The 21,797-nt window shown below is 53.5% G+C and overlaps 1 protein-coding gene across 2 annotated transcripts in view; it reads right to left on the bottom strand.

Moving 5' to 3' along the window:
- The window catches only part of LTBP2 (latent transforming growth factor beta binding protein 2), a 73,963-nt gene extending 53,232 nt beyond the window's left edge, over nucleotides 1-20,731 (bottom strand). For both annotated transcript variants that reach the window (XM_056347062.1, XM_056347063.1), the window contains exons 1-3: nucleotides 20,023-20,731; nucleotides 11,742-11,812; nucleotides 5,732-5,975 (exon numbers count right to left, since the gene is read on the bottom strand). In XM_056347062.1, the coding sequence (XP_056203037.1) occupies nucleotides 5,732-5,975; nucleotides 11,742-11,812; nucleotides 20,023-20,468 (761 nt within the window). In that variant the 5' untranslated portion in view covers nucleotides 20,469-20,731. The remainder of the gene's footprint in view (nucleotides 1-5,731; nucleotides 5,976-11,741; nucleotides 11,813-20,022) is intronic.
- Nucleotides 20,732-21,797: the final 1,066 nt, after the last annotated feature.

Raw genomic sequence — 21,797 nt, 5'->3', positions numbered from 1 at the left:
CAAGCTAATCAAGCTGATTTTGCTAAGCCACAGTTCTCAACACCATGTTTTGTATGGCCACCCGAGGGTGGAGAGGTTTACATCCAGCCATGGGCCCTGCTCTCCTCTGCAAAGGACCATGCTAGATACTTGGCTGACATCAGAACAGGAGCTGGTTTCAGCCAATATTCAAAAGGGAAGAAATATACTTCATCCAGCAACCTCTGCTGCACACCCAAGATCCTGCCTTCTGCTTGCTTTCTGCTGTTCCTCATCCTTTGCTTCCAGGAGAGAGAATAGCGATTTTGGCAGAACCTCCCTGCTGGCATGAGGTTCCCAGTGTCCCCAGGCCAGGAGTGCTTGCCACAAGTCCTTGAGGGCTGCATATAGCCCTTCCTCTCATCAGGAAGGGAGGAGATGTTTCCTCCAGGGTGCTGGAGAGGAGGCTCTGAGATAGGAGTCAGTGGGGTGGGCATGTCACAACTCAGCCTTCTTCCTTTTCCATCCTGAAAACACCAGGCAACTCCCAGCAACTGCCCCGCCTAAACAGAGCCCTCTCAGAGGAAGCTCCCTGCCCTCAAGAGCTTAGCCACATTAAGCTGCCTTCACAGTGTCTCAGCACCTTATACCACAGCTATGTCCTTTTCCCTTGCCTGGGATGCTGGGAAAATGCTTTGCAGGTCCCAGTCATCTCTTCTTTTCTGTGAAGAGGAAGGATGCCTTGCTCCCCAGGCTGCCCCCATCCAGTGCACACATCCCATCTGGGCAGCACGGCTCCCTTGCATAGACGCTGGTTGCAGGTTTATGCCTGGCACTCCTGCAGGAGGGACCTGCTCAGGTGGCAGCAGCAGAACCCTCCTCACATGCTGCCTGGGGTCAGAGGCTGTCCATCCTGACGGTGAAGGGCAGGGGTGCAAGCCCTTTCCACTCCCTGCTAAATAAACAGGAATTCTGCTGATACTCCAGCCTTAGGAAAACAAAGCTGTTTTCATTTAGCTCGGCTTCTGGGCTGAGGTGCAGCTCCACCCGCACAATCATCCGTTGTCGGGGCTTTGCTTCTCCGGGCAGAGATTCAGGCTGAGATCAAGAAGAGGGAGGATTTGCAGCTAGTCCATGCTGGGAGGGCCTCTAACACCCCCAGGATTCTGCTCTCCAGAGCACTCCCTGTTCCAAGCAGCACAGCATGAGGGCCTCCCGGCTTCTGCAGCAGCTAACAAGTCCCCGCAGGCTCCCTCAGACACCCGAGTTGAAACCTCTGCTGCGCCATGGCCTGCTGAAGGGGCTCGGGAAGTGGTACTCATTGCTCAGCCTGTATTTGAAGGGATGAGGGCTGGAGCGTCACCAGCTCTGGTGTCAGCAAAGTAAACCTGGAGCTGCCCTTCTCCTAGCCATGTCTACCCCTGGGAAAGTGCTGAGCTCAGGTAAGGCTGGGCAAGTTTTTTTCTTTAGTCCCAGGAAGAAGAGATAGTGTGCACCATATAGGCAAGCCAAGGATGCAGTAATTCTTCCCCAGTACCTCTCCAAACAGAGCCATTGATGACTACGTGTAACATTGCAGCACTACAGATATCTGTGCCTAGCACTACACTCAGGCTGATGTCCACGTCCACATCTTCCCAGGACTGCCTGCATGCCTGGAAAAGCATCTATGACAGCTACACTGGGAATGCCCACATTTCCATTTGCTAACCTTCACATCCACCAGCTGCAAATACAAATCAGCCCGTACAACCAATTGTGTATGACTGGTACAACCCTTGGTCAAGAAGCTGCTACTTCTCACCAAGGCAGAGGGCAGAAGACAGTAACTTATCTCCTGCTGTCACAGTTGCTCTTCCCGGGCTCTCCTGGCAGGGAAACCACAGAAGGCATCGCTGCTTCTGTTTCCAGGCGTGAGCTCTGGAGAGCCTGAGCATATGTACCAGAGATGGGGCCATGAAAACAGGCAGCTGCCTGGTCATGCCCTTCACCAAGGCTTTATAGGCTCCTCCAGACTTCTAAAGACTTCCTACCCCCAGACCAGGCTACTCTCCATGGTGAAAGGGCAGTCATTATAAGTAAGTCCATCTAGCTGCAGATAAATAATTCTAAAGCAGACCCATCACTCAGGCAAGTGGGGGATATTTTGGTCCGGGCAATTCCTGAATAACCTGGGAGGCTGCTCTCCTAACTCTCTGTGAAGACTCAGTTCAAAACACTTTGAGACCAAAGGCATCTCTGCTTAGAGAGCAGATCTCCAGGGAGGATTCATGGGTTTTGTTGCATGTTTATACGGCATCTAATACAGCACTGTTGTAGTGCATGACTTCAGAGCTCCTGATTGCTACCTCCGTACAAACAAACACAAATAAAGCCAATATACACACAAGTAAACAAAAGGAGAAAGCAAATTCACTCATGTGAGAACTGATTTCCTGTCTTGGCACAGCAAGATGAGGTTTAGAGGTCTATAAGCTCCCGCTCTTGTGCAACTCCTCCTTGTTAGCAATGCGAATGTGCAGGGAAATCAGGGACTGGTTGTTTGTCCTGGATCTCATAGTCTTCTCACAACCACTGACCTGGAACCACCCAATGTCCTCTGTCCACCGAGCCACCAAGAATTTCTTCTACCTCTTCCTTACTGACAAATCAGACAAGCAAGCCAGCTGCTGTGAGATCGTGGTGGGCTGACTAGAAAAAGTCAGTGTCTCACCAGCACAACCCATCCTTATCCAGGAGAAGACCAAGGACTGGAAAGCCCAAGGTGTTCCTCTCAGATTTGGCAGCAAACTGAACTCCAGTGAAGGTGACCCTGAGGTTGCATTGCCTAAACAGATCCTCATACTTGCAAGTATAAGCAAGACCTACGTAGCTCTGGGAAGACAAATCTGCTCCTTGCTTTTGCTGCTACAGCCCAGCTGTACAGAGAAAGCCCGATGCAGAAGCACAGAGAGTACTTTAGCGGTAGCACAGAAAGAGATGATGTTGTAACTGCAAGAGGCAGGCTCCAAGTTCAGACAAGTCTGAGCGTATGGCTTCATTAGACAAATGACCAACCTAATAAGAGGCTTCCCCCCAAAAGGGAGCCCACTCCTTTCCTTCCCTCCACCACGAGCCTTGTGATTCCAGCCAATTTTCCTGGTCCTCACCACCTTTCAAAAAGCCAATTTAGCCCACTGAAGTGAAGGGTAAAAAAATTATCCTTCATTTTGCTGTGTTAATTTTTTTGCTGGTTTATTAAACCGAGCCAGCTTACCCAGGGGGCCAAACGAAGACTAACACCAGTGCAAGGGAAGCAGCGGGAAGGCACGCCCAGGTGCAAAGGCAGCAAGAGCACACCTCCGGCTGAGGATGCTCACTCCAGCAGGCTCCACAGCTAGCCCAGAAGTTGGCAGGCTGAAGCGGCCACTCAACAGTATTTTGGAAACAACCCATCTAACAGCAGCAAGACTTTTAGGTCATGCCAGTTGCACGCCATATGTTATATGGTCCGTGGGCAAAACCCAAGCAACTGAATTGTACGGGAAAATGTCCAGGGGCTAAAGTGAGGCATTTCAATGCAGACCAGTGCCAGGGTGCAGGCAGCCCCAGACCTGCCTGCAAAGCATTGCCTGGGCAGGAAAGGCAGCACCCCGCAGCACAGCACCCAGAGGGGCAGTGAAAGCTCACTCCTGGAGACATGCACAGCGGTCTCGGCAAATCTGAGGATGGCTCCAGAAGGCAGTCAGGGGTCGACACGTCCCAGGGTTCTACCTGCAGCTATTGCAAAGGACAAACATCAAATGCTCTCATTGAAACATGGGATAAGGTGACATCCTATGGCCTCCATGGGGAGAGAAGGAGGAAGGGCACGGCATGGTCCTTAATGGAGTCCTATTTCCCTGGGACAGTGCCAGAGGGTTTAAGGTACAGCAGGCAGCTGGGCATTCAGCAATCCCAGCTCAGCGATCGCTAGACGCTGTGTCTGACTCTCTGGACAGGAATGCTCTGCCAGTGCCTGCACAGCCCCCTGTCCTCTGTGCAGAGCCTGAGGTCATGTTCCTTACTGGGAAAGCCTTCAACAGGTGCTGTATCTCCAAGGGCACTGCTCTCCCTCCCTCCAGTCCCTCCACACAGAGAGGTGGCATTGCTGCAGGGAAACTCGTCAGCAATGACCAGGATTGCAGGCACATGCAAGGGCTGCATGTTCGCTCAGGCACCAAGCCTCTCTCCGGGCAGCAATGACAGAGGCTCAGCCACCTCTCCCTGCCAGCATCACCTCTGCCTTGCCTGAATTTGGTTCCCATCAGATAGTCTTTCATTTGGGCATCAAGATATGCTGGCTTCAGTGAACTGCTTCGTGTCAGTCAATTCCTCGTCAGTCATCTGAACCCCTCCAAAATTGCAGATGGCTGAGAGTAAGTGTCTAGAAATGTCTCCAGCCCATGCATTGCCTCTGCTTCAGAAGAGGCAGAAAGGCAACAGCTACTTTAGGTGCAACAGGCACGTTAAAAGCAACTTGCAGGAGTACAGAAAAACAAAGGCTGAACTGCCCTCTCAGGCAGTTCAAAGTGATGCTGTCAGAAAAATTCAAAACAGCTCTGAGGAGAAAAGAAGAAACTGAAGTTACCTCCTGGTTAGACACCTAACATTTTTTTTTCCCCTGTAATGACTTACTGACTATGACTGAGGGACTTCTGCTGGAAGCCACATGCAAATTGTCTGCTGTGGTGCCTGCCAACAAAGCCAGTCTACCTGGCCCAGCAACTGAGTGAGTAGCAGCAAGAAAGACATGGACTTTTAGGGGTGGTGCAGCCTGCCACTTTGCTCCTGCATCCATGGACCTTTACAGGAAAGCAGAGGTGATTTTTAAGAAAAATAACATGTGTAGGTTGTTGTAAAGCAGCAAGCATCATTCTCATCTCTATCCCCATCAAGCTGCCAGCACAGTAGCGGTGCTTGCCCGGGAAAGCCACCCTTCCCACCTTCACCACCTCCTTCAGCAGAAAAACCCCGGTGGGGCTTTGCAAAACACAAAGTGTGGAGGAGTTGCACCTTGAGTACAAGAGCACCTCAGCACCGACCTGAGGCAGGTTGGCTGAAGCCATAAGCTTTTCCTCATCCAAAAGGACCAGATGATGCCACAGCTGTCACCCTGAGTTTAACATGTACTCACAGAGCCTCTGTGAGCTCCAACAGCTGCATCTTTGCTTCCGTACCCAATAAGCAGGCACCTGGCTGGGTACTAAAATGGCCAATACCACAGCAAGGTGACACAAAAATATGGAACAAATGGCTCAGTAACAACTAGAGTCTGTCAGCAGACATCTCTGAGTATCATCGCTTTGCTCATACCAGCACTTAATAGCACACCTCAGATCTATGTACTCTTCTGTGGGTACTACATGGACATACTGCACTAAACACATCTTCTTGGGAAAGAAGTTTAACACCCGCTCCTCCATCCACCCTGCTGCTACCACAAAGGCTGTTCAACAGCTGGACAAGGGCAAACTGCTGAGCTTCCCAGTCCTCCTTCCCCACAGGACCATCACTAGGTTGTCCTGTTCCTGCATGTGCCTAGGGACCATGGCACAGTGCTGGGGACAAACTGAGTCCCTTGGAGGGACAGCAGGACCTGACCCGCTTACAAGCTCCCAGAGCCCAGGGAGAAGCCTCCACCGGGAGCCAAGGCGCCTGGTCTCATGAAGCAGAGGCTGTGGCCTGACTGAGCATGGCATTAGCTGCCTGTGGGTTTGGGGGAGCATCCTGTCGGGAACCAGGTTTGACTTACACAGCTGGGACGTGCCGCAGGACAGGCACCTGAGCCCCTCGCAGGGAGGCATCCCGCCCTGCCATGCTGGTCCTCCTCCGCAGGGAGCTTGTTGGGGTCTGGAAGGCAGCAGCAGCACCAGGCGGGTGGTACTCCTGCTCGGGAACGACTTCTTCACACCGGGAACCCTGGAAGCCCGAGCGACAGGTACAGACCTGGGGGCGGCTGCAGGAGCCCTTGTTCTGGCACGGTGGGTCACAAACAGCTGTGGAGACACAGAAAGGTGGTTAGTGGACACGAAGCTTAGTCCCATGGTGGTGGCACCCAGCTGGGGCAGCACAACTGGAGCGGTCCCATCTCCTCTCTGCAGACAGGTGACCTTCAAAGTCTCGGTGTTACTGCTGCTGCGGGTCCCTAATGCAAGGTGACCACCAGAGACTTTTTTCTGTTCCCACTTCTCCCCGCTGCAGAGCTCTTCCCCAACAACACTCACTTCAGAAAGCTCAGAAATGAGCAGCATGGTCTGCAGAGAGCATATGGCCTCCAGCACTGCCCATAGCGCTCTGGGCTTGAATAGGACCTCAATCCCAAAGCAAAGGATTGCCTGTTACCTTTAGTCCATTTTGGGGTCTGATTTGCATGGTCCCCCCCCTGTCTGTCCCCTGCAGAGCTTTCCAGCTCTCCCTCTACAGGTGATTTTGGAGTCTCTGCTCTCAAATTCCTCTGCAGTGATGGGTGCAGCTATGGGGACTTACAGTTCATTAACTTTATGCCCAAATCACCCTCTGAGCCTGTGTGTGTTCCTAATTACAGCACATCAGCTTCAGTTTGCACCCTAGGAGGAAAGTGCTATTAATTATATGCCGGACCCTAACACTTCCCAAGTCAACAGATGCCAAATTGGGTTTATAACCCAGCCAGCGAGAGCCAGGAAACCACAGCTCGCTCTGGTAGGACCAGGCTTGTTGTTCTGAGCAAGAGTAATTGAAAAGGCACCAGAAAACAGTGTCGTCCTTCAAAGCAGGAAAGGGCCAGCTGGCTGAAAGGTAATGAAACCTCATTGTACAACACAAGGTGGACATTAACCTCCAGCCACGTGGGAACCCTGTGGATGGGTTGAAACATGCAGCCACCACTCCTGCTGAGGGCCCGTTCCCCAGGACTGCCCCAGGGAGGCTGCAGAGCATCTAACATCCCACCACCTTCGCATACAGCTGCTGGGCTTTCACGAGCACATCCTTCCCTCTCTGGCTGGGCTCTCCGTCCCCATGAGATCCAAGCACGCCTGTGAGGAACGCTGCTTCTGGGCAACAAACATACAGAGAGTTTTCTCCTCGAGTGCCATCAACACGTCATCCTGCTGTCACCAAGCAGGACAAGAAGTCCTTGTGCAGACTCTGAGGTCCTTCCACAGCAGCATAGCCCGCACAACCCTTCCCTCACCCCAAAACTGGACTGCCATCAGCCTTTTCCTAACTAGATCAGGGATATGTTGGTTGGGATGCTTCATTTGACCTTTATTACCATGTTAACACTCAGGAAGAGAGGGAGATCTCAAGTAAAGGGAAAACCCAAGTCACGTATGGCTGTATAGGTTAAAGCCAGAGGTTTTGATGAAATCCCCCAGTAAAATAAATCAGCCACCACTGCAGACCCTGGAACAGAGACAGGGTCCTAGTCAGGCAGGAATTAACCGTCTCTGGGAAGTCTGGCACTCCAAAAGTTGATGTGATTTATAATACAAAACTCAGCTGTGATTTAAATAGACTGCCAGTCCCTACCGTTATCTCTTAATAAATGCCTGTTTTAACACACACCACCAGACCAGGAAGGCTGCCATTGAAAACAACCGCTTCACGTGCTGAAATACTGCAGAGCCATGATGCTGAGACCTGGGACCACAGCAGTTCTCACAGCCTCACCCACCAGCTATGTTTGTAGTCACGTTAGACTGTGCTCTTCAGCAGGAAAGCAGCGATAAGTGACCAGGCATTCTAAAAAGCCCCTAAGGCAGCTGATACAGAGAAGAGGAAGGGAATGGGATTAGTCTTCTGGTCCCTCCATGCAGGATGGGTGGGGAACAGCTCTAGCTGAAGTATTCCAGCTCTAGGATTAATCCCCCTCCCAGTTGCCTTTGCAGTTTCAGGAAGAGCTTGAAAGAGCTTTAAAAAGTCACTGGTTTTCACCTAGTCCAGCCATGCGATGTGGGGAGAGCAGATCGTTCGTGGAAGTACTGCCAGTGCCAAGTGTGTGAAAGCACAAGTCAGACCCCCAAAAACCATAGCGTTACCAGAAGAAACAAGATGGTTAAATATATATATATACATTTGGAACCTTTCTTTTTGCTTTCTGAGCCCAGGGGCTACTCTGAGACATCACTTCCCAGCTGTGGGGGTTATGAACAGTTTCTGTTAGGAAGACAGCCACTGTCTTCTTCTAACTATAGTCTCATGTAATCACCTGCTCCAGGAGCTTGGGTTTAGGGAAAGCAAAAAGGGTCATCTCAAAACTCTTCATAAAAGGATAAGATATGGAACACTATTTGAAGTAGTTAGTAGCAATGCTAGTTTGTTCAAAAGCATCTGGCAGTGCCCTCACAGATCACGTTTGGTACTGTCTAGTCTTCAGTGCATGAGGCGAGTCTTCCCTGCAAGGTCATGCTGCAGGGATGACGGTGGCATGACTGTGACCACTCACCTAGCCCAGGCAGGCAGGGCTGTCAGAGGGGAAGGCCACCAAGTCCAGCCTCCCATCACTTTGCAGGCTCATCCAGCCCAGGACTGAGCAATGACACTGCATGGTGACATCCAGTTACTGTGTCCCCGCTGCCCTGCATGTGCTCTTGGTCTAGGGCAGTGATGTAGATCTTCAGTGTAAGCAGCTCCTGCTCGGTTCCGTTTAAATGAGGGGGAACCTGTCCATCCAGCTAGGTATTGACAGGAAAACTGGGAAGATGCTGAAGGACTTGTACCACTGGGGTGATTTACTCCACTTTCTCATGGAAAAGTTTGTTTATTGGTGCGGAGCGATATGTAATCTCAGTTCTAACTTAAAGCTTTGACTGTGTTAGCACACCCAAAAGGGATGGATAATTAAACACAAGTGAGAGATCCGTGCAGGCTAACAGGCAGGGAGATCAACAGCAATGCGGGAATAACAGAGAAGGAAAGCAGAACTTCAATAGAAAACAGTCTGGACTCAAAAAACCCTACAGTCAATGCACAGAGGAAAGACAAAAGGAGAGAGCATGTGAATGTCATCTCCATTTTGCAGATGTGGAAAAGCCCCAGGTGCTAATGTGACTGTCTGAAGCCACACTGTGAGACCACAGCAGAGTCAGCGACTCATCCTGGAATCCCTGTGCCTTCATCCAGTATCTTAACCGCAAGACCATCTGTATGAGATTAGAAAGTGCATGAATTTATTTAGCCCTTCCCAACATGCTGATTAAAAGTGTTTCTTTTAAACTTTAAAATATCCATGTCAGAAAAAAAGCTCACCCTGCATTACCAGCCCAGCCCAGGCTGCTATCTTGGGAAGCAGCAAAGAACCGTAGTGAATAATGCTGGTGAAAGTGAAGGTTGACAAACTAACATCAGGAGGCTGAGCAAGAGGATTCCCTTGCTCTTAAGCAGAGGGGAAGGATGATGAGCCAATAGGCAGTTATATATCATATATATATATATATATATAAGCTAAGTTATCACACTGCAGCCCCTTGCAGCCCCCAAAATATGGGCAGTGCAAGGGGGCTTCTGGCCAGCCTGTGTATACGTATTTCTTCTCCACCAAACCCAGGACATAAAGGCCTGCCACCCCAGGATGAAGGTAAACACGCAGGAGGTTGGATGCACTTCTTGGGCCCAAGTTCAGATGTAGCTCCTTATCCCTAATGTCCCCTCCTGTGGGAAGACCTCCAGAGCCCCACAGGATCCCCTGTACGCAGTTTGGTGTGATGACCAGGTAGCATGTGGGTAGAAACCAAGCCCACTGCAAGCAGGCAAGGTCTTCCTCCTAAACTCCCTTAGCTCACTCCCATTTTCCCAGGAAACGTCATTGTCCCAAATAGACGGATTTCTTCGTTTCATCTTCCCAGTCACTGACTCTCTGAAAACTCCCCAGGTCCTCACTGCACTTAAGTCCTAGAAGCTGGAACAGACGAAAAGGCTAGAGACACCTGTCCATGGCTTGATTTCAGTCATATGCAGAGATGTTGCAAGAGGACAGTCCTGGAAAAGCATGGATGGAAGAAATCACCACGCTCGGTAGGTGATGGGAAGTAGATTACAGCAACAATTTGGCCTCTCTCCTGTACCCAGGCTCAAATCCATGAAAACCAAGGTCCTGCTCGAGATCCAAATGCCAGCTTCTTCCCTGCTTCATCATGCTAAAAGGCTCCCTCTGGCTGCATTTCTACCCCACTAACTGCCCTGATACGCCTCATATCAAAGACCATGGGATCAGGCACTAAACAGCGTTATGGTGCTGAAACTAACTGGGATGGGCCAGCTTGCCTTGGCAGCTTTAAACAGCCAAACGTCTGCAGCAGCTTCAACTCCAGCAGAAAAGCCAGGCAAGGGAGGTAGCTGGGTATGAAACCATGGCTACACGTCCCCAGCCTCCGTCTAAGTCCTGCAGGAGATTTACCATCCCCTGTCGGGGGGACACTGTCAGGCCTGACCATGTTGACAGCGTCCTTTTAACGAACCCTTGGGAGCAAAGCCCAGCACCTGAGCCATGGCTAGGCAGCCTGCGCGGCTGCGAGCCCAGATCTACCACTCCTATGAAAACCCCTAATGAGAGAAAGATGCTGCCATGGCTGGCCCCGCGCTGTTTACGAACGCTGTCTGGCAGCACAGCACGCTCTCTACCGTTTGGCTTCTGTCGGCGGGGGGGAGCGGGCGAAGGGAGGTGAGTCAGCCCTTGGCCCCTTGCTCCCGAACAGCGATCGCTAATGCAATTATCCCAGCACGGCCAAAGCACTGGGAGATCCTGCGGCAAACAAAGCTGAGCCTCTTTCCCCGCTGAACATCTGGGCAGCTGCTGCCACTCGAGTGAAGGCAGATGCTCTCGGCTATTCTGGGCAGGGCATTCCCACCCGGATAGCCTGCGCGCTCCCTGCCCTCCGAGCATCCCGGGCTGCGACCGGGCAGGTGCACGGGGCAAGCAGCCGCCCCCGGAATGCCCACGGGTGGGCTGGGCGGTGTAACCCCGATGTTTAAAGGCAGGTATGGTTTTAAGGACAGGGCTGTGGTTTTGGAGCACTTGGGGATGGAGATGACAGTGCAGCTGCCCTTGGCGTGTGTCACACTGGTGCCTGCCCAAACCCCTTCCTTTCCAGTGCTGTGTCAGGGAGCCCAAAATGATCTCAGTCCCCAGGGCTGTCGCAAAGCTGTCTGAAGGAGCAGCTCCCTTATTAACCCCTCCGTGGGCAGGCAGGAGGGCCCTGGCCGCGCAGTTTCTGCACTGCAGGAGCTCCCCACAGCCCCCTGCCATTGTACACATCCCACATGCTGCACCATGCTCCAGCCCCACCTGTCCCAGCCGCTGTGCCAAGCCCGTTAATTGCTTTCCTTAATAGCACTTTCGTAACTTGCAGCCCTGATTTCCCCCTCAGCATGAGCCACACTCACCCACATGAGCACAGCCCTATTCTGCTTGTTCCCACCTCCTGGGATTTTCACAGACCTGCCTTTTGCTCCAAGCAAGACGATGAGACCCCAGGGCTCGAAACTCACCCGCAAACATGCCGTTGCAATGCCCTGCCTCAACAAGACCCTGCTTGGGATGGACACTAATAATGATAATAAAGTAAAGCCATAATTATTCAGCATGTTCAGACTTTGCCAGCAGGTGACGACTGCTGACCCACAGCCCAGCACCCCATGGGGAGGCTGCAGCCCTGTCCCTGGGGACCCCGCAGTCCATCTCCTGCCGTGGTGCAAGGGATGTGTGCGGGATCACAGCAATACTTGAGCGCTTTTTAGGGGTGCACTGCAAGACCTGCACCAGCTGAGACTGTCATACTCACGTTTGATGCAGCGGTTTGTGCCGGGAGCCGTGGTCCATCCTGGGCAACACTGTCTGCCGCAGACATTTGGCCTAAGCAGAGAGACAAAGCAGTGTGGTTAAGAGAAGGGGAAGCCGAGGTCTTTCTGCAGCCAGCACCTCTGAGTCACCCGTAAAATTATTTCCTGCAGCATCTGATATTTCCTTCCAGATGGACCAGCAGCTGAGATCAAAACCAATGGGACAAGGGCTGAGTTGTTTAAGTGCTTGGAAAAGAAAACCCTAAGGACGATGTGAATGCTGCAGTGTGAGCGATCCCTCAGGGAGTATCTCCCTTTTGAACTGTCATTAGGCTGGGTTCCTGGCACCGCACTCAGAGGAACCATTTTCCTCCTGAGGGCAACTGGAAGCCGGCAGCCTGCAATTCCTAAAGATCTCATGGCACTTTGTGGTATTGGGGTGTAAGTTTGGCCCAATTCCAACCCTGGTCATAGCATCTCGCCTCCGCAAATGTCCTGAGCTGCTCTGGCCGAAGACAACGCTTCACTCTCCACCTAACTGCTGCCGCCTGTTGCTGTTCATTGCACAGCCCTACCCCAGGAGGGATGGCACGCCAGCAGCCGCACCGGCCGCTCGCCAACTTGCTCTCCCTTTGCGAACACTCCAGTCCCACAGTCGTTACCTGCCTCTGGTGCAGCGACCCCAGGGCTGGGGACTCTCCGATGCTGTAAAATTTGTGTCTACCCAACACGCATAGTGCTACACTAATTCCAGGATGCTCAAATAATTTCCATGGCTGTTAATTCCAGCATTTTGCTGCAGCAACTTTTTGACTGCCTTTACATAAATGACGTCCTCCTCACCTCTCCCATATTACGTGTTTTCAGGTGGCGATCACTGCCAACATATAGCTATTGGAGACAGTGCTGTGCCTCCAAGAGGGGCTCTGCAATGCCCAAGCAGGCAGCTAAGCTAAACCTTCCTCTGGTCACACCTCATATTTATATGTCTCTAACAAGAAGGAATAACAAGTTGCAGGTTGCTCTCCAAGCATCTTTACTCGTCATGGAGGGAAGGTTTTGGGAATATGTAACTTTCACATTTCTAAGTAGATGGGAGAGTACAGTCATCAGAAGATAATAAGTTAGAAACAGGCAGCCTGAACACTCTGGAAAGCCTCTGGAAACCAAGTGGGGAGTATGGTTTATTTCTAACGCTGGACAAGGCAGACAGAGCTGCTGACAGAATTTACAGGAACCATGGAAACATGCACATTTGTCTTCTGGATTGACTTTAACATGAGCACAGCAGGGTCAGAAGACGATCCTGCTCTGAACCAGCATCCTTGTGACTTCTGAATCCACATGGCATGAGATGAGACTCCATAAATGCCAGAGCTCAAGCTGTGGGGCTCACGTTTTAGGAGAGCCAAAGATGGTGTGTAGCAAGTTTGCCAAGGATTATTCTGGTGTTCGTGAATGAAGCTGCCTGCAGAGATACAATCTCTCCATGTGGGAAGGGGAAGTGGTCTGAGAAGCCACATCATTCCTAAAGCATTATCCAGCCTTCAGGATCAACATTTTATTAACCTGGGTAGATTTTTATAGGGAGAAAGCACTTAAAATCCCTCAGAGTGACTTCCTGCAAACAGAACAAGCCAAAGTAATTCTTGCATCCACTCACATTTGCTCTGGCTGGGCTACAGCAGCAATTTCCAGCTTTTTGTCCATCAGCCCAAAGAGATCTATGGGTCTCTTCTATAATACATCCCCAGAAACTACCCAAGGAAAGCAAACTTTCCTTCACTTACTGCGTAAGAGCCCACCAAAGACCTTAAACTTTTCAAAGATGTCCAGATCAGTAAAGAGAGAAAACCACTGAGCTGGAATAGGTCTTTAAGTAATTAAGGTCTGCTGAGGGACTCCACTCCAAGCAGCAGCATAAGCATCTTTGCTTAGACTGTCTCAGCTCCCATTCTTTCCTCGGCATGGCTGAAACACACCTTGCAAATCATATTCAGCCAGTCTGTTCAAAGAGCAAAGCCCTTGCCCTTTCCCACCTCAACTTACTCCCATAATCAGAGGTTGTTTCTTGTAAGGCAAAATAACTGCCTTCTCCAGAGAAGCTGTTTTGGCCTTGAATCACGCTATTAGTTCTTCATGGGATTAAACTTCAAGTTTTATCTACATCTTTCACATGCATGCTGGAGGGAGCATGCTGCTAGCTGCTCTCAATGCCAACAGCAAGCCAGAGGTTATGGGAAGAAAGGTATGAGACTAAAAGAGAGAGGGGCCCAAGCCTGGATAGGATCACTCCTGAAGGCATGAAAACCCTGTTGGGTTTGGCACAAACCTCTCATTTACAGAGTCACTCTGTGTCACTGCCAGCTCCAGGCATGAGATGCCAACCCCCAGGTGAAGGGAGATGCCAGCACCAGGGCGATGCTTCTTGAACGAGGACAGCCCAGCATGGGCAGAGGGGAGCAGCTTGGCAGGGGTGCCCTCAGAGGCAGGGGCAGAGGGAGTGCCTGGATGGGAATGTCTCTTCCTTCCATAACCTTCTGGATGAGAGGGTGGGCAGAGATGAAGGCAGGGAGGACCCCCAGAACTGGGCACGAGCACTTGGGAGGAGCAACATGTAGGTAGGAGTGGAAGGCAGAGAAGGACCACAACTGTTTCCTGATGAAAGCCCAGTAAGCAGGACCTCACCGAGCATGGGGTCTCAGGTAAGCAAGAGCATCAGAAGTGGGAAAAGAGCTATGGGGGCTTTGCCGCGTAGGACCCAGTCCTGAGCACATGTGGTTCTACTTAAAGCCTTTAGTTGACATTTACATGTCTCAAACACCATGTGGCTTTCACTTCCTTACAAAGAATTCAGAACTAATCTCAGGAGTTTTAAGGAGCATGGCACCTTTACAGCACGGAGGGACAGTGCCCCAGAGAGCGGCAGCCTGCAATTGCATCTGTCCTGCTGCAGTGCCATCACCAACACTTCAGGCAAAAACGCAGCTCAGGTGTGAGCCACCTGTGGGGCACATCCAGCCCTGGGGCTCTCCATCCAGTGCCACTTGTGGAGAACAAAACAAGCAGCAGGGTCCCTACAGGTCTGGTGTCACCATCCCAGGGGTGGCTGCTGGGGAGCTACCTGTACACACCGGACAGCCGGTGGCCACCTCCCATCACACAGGGCTTTCCAAGGCAGCAGGCAGAGCTTCCCAGCAAGGGGACCTGCTGGGTGCCATAATGCACCAAGCCAAAGCCATGCTCGTAACTTCGAAGCAGTAGCAGCTGTGCAAGGCTGAGCACCCAGGCTGCCTCCTGCTTACCTAGCTCTCGAGACTGGCAGCACAGCAGCAGGGAGAGGGGAACAGGACCCTTGCCCTCATCCTAGGCAGCCTGGGGTGCAGAGGGACCAAAGGTTGGGTGGGCACATAGAGGGGTCAGCAGCTCTTCCTGGTGGAAAGAAGCTCAACACAGCCCCAGATCAGAGCAGAGCAGAAGACAAGTCCTCACACAGGTCTCCCAAGCTGAAGTCACACTGAACACTCACACTATGTCATGCTGCACGGGGATGCCCTGTTCCCAGCGCTGCCACTCATGCCAGAACAAGCCTTGGGCAAACTGTCTGTCTTTCCTATCTCTGTCTCCTTACAAGTGGAATGGGTTAATTAACGTATTTACCTTCCCAAGGGCCAGGTCAGCTAGCACACCCTCTTTCCTAGGAAATGAAACAAACATTGCTGAGGAAGTTCCCAGGTGCTGGGACTTGATTGCCTGTAACACTGGACTGCTATGAAGCTCATGGGCCACTTAGCACCTTCCAAAATAGTGCCCAGCCCAGCTCAGACCAGCGCAGAGAGAGACCATTTCCAACAGCCAGTTTCCCCTTTTGGAGAGAAAGGGGGCTGAACAGCTCAGCCAGCTGAATAGCCACAGTGCCAGAGAAAGCCCTAAGGTATAGCTCACTAGTGCAGGCATGGGCCTTCAGGTTTGCCTTTCTGACAAAATGCAGGGTGAGGCACTGGATCCACATCTCAGCCCCTGTTTCAAGTGCCAGGTATGCCCTGAGGTCTCCAAACAGCACGGGCAGTAAGCAACAGCAAACCAATCTTGCACCTCACTCCACAGCTAGCACGCACCATCCGTGCCCAGGTATAGTCCCCAGCAGGTCGTGAGAGCTTGGTGCGCAGGAGGTGTCAGGCAGTACTCACTGGCCTGTTCCTTTGCTGGGACAGACATCTCCCTGACACTCCTTGCAGAGCTGAAGCCAGCGCCGTGAAGCCTCCCTACATCCCGATGTACCGTTCATGGCCCTGACTGGGTGTGCCTGTACCACCTGCAGCTGAGCAAAGGAGCTGCAGCAAGCCAGTCCTTCACCACCTGCTTTGTTACAGCGGCCAGAGGCCACCTTCAGGATCAGGCCCCCGCTGTGCAAAGTGGTACCCAAGATGAGAACAATCTGCACGATTTTCGAGTCTGCAAGTGTTATCCAAAACCAGAGCCAAGCAACTGTAACAAGCACTAGGGGGATGGAAAACAAGAAAACAGTAGTAAGATCATGGCTTCACATAGTTTCAGCATGTGCACAGCCCCAGCGATGATCACATACTATTTCTGAAGCATTCAGTACAACCATTTTTTTTTCACCACTTATTTTAACAGCAACCCATGCATCATCTTCTAACTTCACGCGGCAGTGTTGCCAGATACACTGACTCCATTCAGGTCACTTACAGCACCCTCACAGAAGGCCAGGGGGACCATTAGATCATCAGGTCTGCCTTTCTACTGCAGGACAGTGAACTTCATCCAACTACATATGAAATATTTGCAGTCAGACCCAATGAAGAACATTAGCAAAAGGCTGCTGGCATCGATGAACCACTGAAAATTTTCTGCCAAGTCCACATCAGCATTAACTGCTTCCACTCCTGAGAAGTCCTATACACACACTGCAGCCAGAACCTATGTCCTACGAAGCCTGGGTAAAGCAGGACTATATAGCCACAGATGGTGTCTACAACAGCAATTAAGCAAAGAACTGGGGTGCCGAATGCATAATTAGAAAGCGGGAGGGAGAAGGAGAGAGTATGGGACTCCCAGCCTGTTACCTGGGGAGCCTCACATGCCCCTCAAAATTGTCCACCCAGGCACCAGAAGCAGAGACTTCCCCAAACCACTCCCCCATTTACCCACCTTCCTGATGTTGTGTACATCACCTGAGGATGATCACCGGGACCCACCCTTCCAGCCACGGGGCAGAGGAATGAGGTGGGTCACATCCTGGGAGACACAGAGGCGGAGGGAGATCCCTACAGCATCCTCCCAGCAGGACTGGACAGCCCAAATCAGGGATGCATCCAGCACGCGAGTAAAACCATAGCTGGCACGCGGCAGGGCTTGGGAGCTCCCTACCCCATCACACTCACAAGGAAAATCTTTCCTGGCTGGGGAAACAGGCAAGTTAAGCAGAGCACAGCAAAGCAGAGATGCTTTTGGGGCTGGATTGATTTCCTCACTCAGTATTAGAAAATGGTCGTTTTTTGCAGTATTTGCTGTGGTGTCAGGAGTCACCTCACAACGAACCTCCAGGAGCAAATACTAAAATCCGGTTGTTGCACGGCTTGCAGTTGGACGCACTCATGAAAGGGTGTGAGCGGTCCCACCTGCAACAAGGTCAGCTGCGAGCAGGGTGGCAGACACATCCAAATGGTCCCCAGGAAAGAAACTCTATTTTGGGTATTCCGCTATCAAACAAAGTGAGAAAATAATTATCCAGAAAAGGATATAGTGCTAATAAATGGGTTTTTTAACCATAGGACTGTGAAAGGCCCCTGGAGGTACCAGCAGAGAACTCTGACTGGGGAATCAGGAAAAGCAACCCACGCAGAAGTTGAGATTTTAAGCCAAAGTAACTGTATAAATAAATAGCACCAGGGTTTAGTGCAGCCTGCAAAGCTACCTGAGTAAGGGAAAATGAAGGTTGTCATACTAGAGAGTAGTAAGAGTTCAGTGTAAATAGCAGAACAGAAAATATCCCACCTGGCAAAAAAATGAAACATCATGAAATGAAGTTTTTTAGGGGCCCTGAATTTCCTGGATGGAAACGTGTCCGGTGCAGCATGGGGCGTAATAAGATGGATGAGGTGGAAGGACAGAGTCTCACCAAATGGCTGGAGGCAGCAGCAGTTAGCTTTCCATGAGGAGTAACGCCATGTGGTTACTCACGGACAATTATTTCAGCTAGACTTTCTCATAAGCTCCAAAGACAGTAGGTCATAGAGAAGTTTAAAAAGTGCCGATTTGGACTCCAGAGGAGATGGAAAGCTACTGATGACAAACCATTATATGCGCTTTCCAGAGTTCAGGTTCCTGGGGATGGGAGCAAGCCCCACATCCCCAGCCCTCATCTTCCAGGGAAGAGCAGCGGCAGACAGCACAGCACAGCCTGCGTGGGGAGCACAGCACCAAGGCACAGCTCTTCCTTCCCCTAAGTTGGAGGCAGCAGCACCCTCTGATACCCCAGGAAGCCAAATCTAGCTGGTAACAGGTCAGCAGCGTGTGAGTGCTGGATCAACCATCCCCGTTTACACCCTTGATTAAGGGATGAAAACAGGCTACTTGCAAAGAGGTCCAGCACTCTTTCAAGCATAGCTTGCACCGTGGGGCTGCCCGCCTGCTCCCCATAGCAGCGCGGGCCAGCTGTTGTCACCAGAGGCAGCTGCAGCCTGAAAACCTGGTGGAGACAGTTCAGGGTAGTCATTGAAAAGAAACAGGCTACATCTCAGATGACTCAAATCTAACTGAATTGCCACATGACCCCAAAGCAATGCTGACAACACTCCGACTACAAAATTTTTCTGAGCCCAAAAAACCCCAAACCTGACTGAGCAGGACTGACTGTTCCCAAGACTCTTGTTCTGGGTGGCCGACAAACCAAGGCTAATGGACTGGGTAAGCCAAAATCTGCTCAGTGCCTACCTGCCATTGACTAGCTATTAGCAATAAATACTTTAGGGATCAAACGTAATGGAAGTAGAGCAAGTTTGGTGCTTCTGTGGATTTGTTGAAGTAAAGCACACAGAGTGGCACAGAGAACATCTCTTGAAATTTTTCAAGGAAGTGTATAAGGGAGAGAAAAACATCAGAGATGGAGCCGCCTTTTGTACTGTAGCGAAGCTCCGCACCTGATGTTAGCAGAAGACATTTCAGCCCATGTTCAGATCTGGCCCTTGGCATCCCCCTGGCAGGGCTTACGCAGAAAGCAGACACATGCTGCCGCATGGTTTGGCCAAACTGCCTGCGTGACAGCTTCGGTAGCCCTTCCCAGCTGGCCGAGCAGCTCATCATGAGGGGCATCAGCCACGGGGGAGCAGAGAGGGAACTGCAGAGGAGGGGGCCCCCAGGGCTCAAGGGTACATCAGCACTGCGCCAAACGTCCCGCTCGCAGCTCCCCTCGCAGCAGAGCAGCTGGCCTTGCCATATGATCTCCCCTCCACCTCCACAGGGCCGTAGCCAGAGACTGGAGCTGGAAGCGGCCCTGCCAGGCAAGTCATAGGAAGCCTCCCCCGGCTGAGCCAGCTGAAGCCATGGGAAGCTGCCGCGCGGAGTGCTTACAAGGGGCCCATTACGGGAGGCAGGAGCCAAGAGGCCAGGTACCTGCAGCAAGAGCGGCAGCAACCAGGCTCCATCCTGCAGAGCCAAGCGAGCACCTCCAGCCTCTCCACACGCATACGATGGCCAACCCGCTTCCCTACCCTGGCAGCCCCCATCCCACACACTTCCCGGGATGGCAGTGGGCAGCCCCAGAGAGCAGCAGACCGACACCCCACCGCGGCCCGACTTGCCGAAGTCCTGATGGTCAGCGCAAGGGCATCACATCCAACACGCTTGTCAGCCACACATCCCCATGCGACAGGCAGCCGGCAGCGTAGCATCACACCCACCCACACGCGCCCGCACACGGATACACATGCGCCCGACGGATCGTGCACCACACGTGCGGGACAGATGCGCGGCACAGGAACGAGCACCGAGGGGGGTCCTGCTCCCCTCCACAGCCCGGGGCTGGAGCCAGCCGAGGGGCAGCATGGCCCAAGCCCCCCACGCATCACCCCTGCATCTGTCCCGGCACAGGCAGTGGGGCAGCTCTCGTGAGGATGGAAAGGTGGGATGCAGCGAGACGCAGCACGGGACTCAGGACGGGCAGCCGGCCCCTTCACCCGGGGCTCCCCGGCGCCGGGACCACCGGGGCTCAGGCCACGCACCCCCAGCAGAGTCCCCACCCCCGGCCGCAGCACTTACCCTGCCATCCTCCCTCTGCCGCTTGGCTCCTTCGCCCGGGCCACGACCCGGGCTTTCAGCCCGTTGCCCTGCCGCTGGCGGGGGGCGTCCGGCCGGCTCCTCTGCCCCCCGAGCCCGGCATCACCCGCCTGGCCGCGGGGCGCTGGCAGCCCGCCCTCGGGACGCTGCCGCCGGCCCTCGCCACCGCTCGGGCTCCCCGCGGCGGCCGCGGAGCCGCGGTCCACGTGGAGGGCGGCGGGGAGGGGCCGTACCGGCGGGGGGGGTCCGGGCGCCGGGGACAGGCGCTGCGCCGTGCCCGTCGCCGCCGGGGCAGTCCCCCGGCCCCGAGGCCGCGCCGCGCCCCCGGTGCCCGGCTCCAGCCTGGCCGCGGAGTCCGGCCGGCAGCCGGCGAAGCCCAGGAGGACGGCGAAGGTGAGCGGGAGCAGGCTGGCGGCGGCGCCCCGCATGGTGTCAGCCGGCGGCGGGGGCGGACGGGCGGCGCGGGGCGCTCAGCGCCCGGCGGGCATGGTGCGGGGCCGCGGGCACCGCCGGCTCTCGCCCCGCGCTCAGCGCCCCATCCCGCGCCGGGGCTCGCCGGGACCCGCCGCCCACCGGGGCCGGGGGCGCGGGGCTGCCGGGCGGCCCCCGCAGGAGGAGGGAGAGGAGGAGGAGGAGGAAGCTCGCCCGGCTGCCAGCGAGCTCCCGCGCTCCGCAGGCAGCTCCGAGCACCTTCGCGCCTGCCTCTGGCACTGGCAGCGCCTGGAGGGGATGGAGGGTTTTATTTTTGGAAACCTCCCCCTTTTGTGTCTTTTTGATGCTGACATCCCCCCTCTCCAGAGGACACGGCTCGGCCCCCCTCCTTAGGAGAGGAGACATTCCAGCAACACCCACTTTGGCAAAGGGAAACAAACTACAACAGAGAAGCCTTAACCCCTGCCTGCCTGGCCGGGGAGACCCGGCCGCTGCCTGCCCGGCAGTCGGCGTGCGCCCCCGGAGCCCCCCCGGCGCTCGGCCCGCAGCGAGCCGCCGGCTGCCGCCGCAGTAGGAGTGCTGGCTGGGGGGATACGCCGCTGCCCCCCGCAGCGGGGATTTCTGGAGCCGCATCAGCACCGCTAGCCCTCTTGCTGCGCTTGATGGCATCTCACAGGAGAAAGCCACGGCAATGGGAAGAGCCTTATTTGCCATCCTGCCCTGACTACACAGCTCTCAGATCCCCTCAAGCCAACTCCGGGCTTTATGCTCTTCCTTGTGTAGGTGCAGGCTAGACAAGGACCCACCTAGAAGCCCCAGGCCCTTCAGCTAAGAGAGATCTTTCAGGAGACATATCCAGCCAGTTTAGAGTAGAAGTCCATCCCTCCCCCTGCGTGGGCACCTGGAAGTTGAGGGATGACTTCAAATGACTACTTTATAGGCACTGAGAAAGGCTGAGGGAAGGGTAGGAAGAGGGCGAAGGCAGGGGCACACATCCCATTTCAGCCACAGACATGAGCTTGGCCTTGTCCTCTGCCACATCTCTGCCGCTCTCTTCTGCCCTTGGCCACCTCGGGCAGGGAGCAAGTCCTCCCAGAGGAGTGCAGGCTCTGTCTGTTTGGAGTAGGCTCATTCTGGCCCACAGCAGCAGGATCTATGAGCTTGGTGGGTGGGTAAAGACCTCTCACTGCATCTCTGCACACAAGGAGGCAGAGGGCAACGCAGGTGCTCACAGAAAGGAGATGCTCACTGGGCCTGTGTCCCTGCAGAGGGTCTTGTGGCCAGTAACACTTACCAACCCATGCCAAGCTCAGGCAGACAAATGG

Source organism: Falco biarmicus, chromosome 7 (genome assembly GCF_023638135.1).
Source record: "Falco biarmicus isolate bFalBia1 chromosome 7, bFalBia1.pri, whole genome shotgun sequence".
NCBI classification, from domain to species: Eukaryota; Metazoa; Chordata; class Aves; order Falconiformes; family Falconidae; genus Falco; species Falco biarmicus.
Note: the sequence above shows the minus strand (reverse complement) of the source record. Positions and strands in the feature narration are given on the sequence as shown.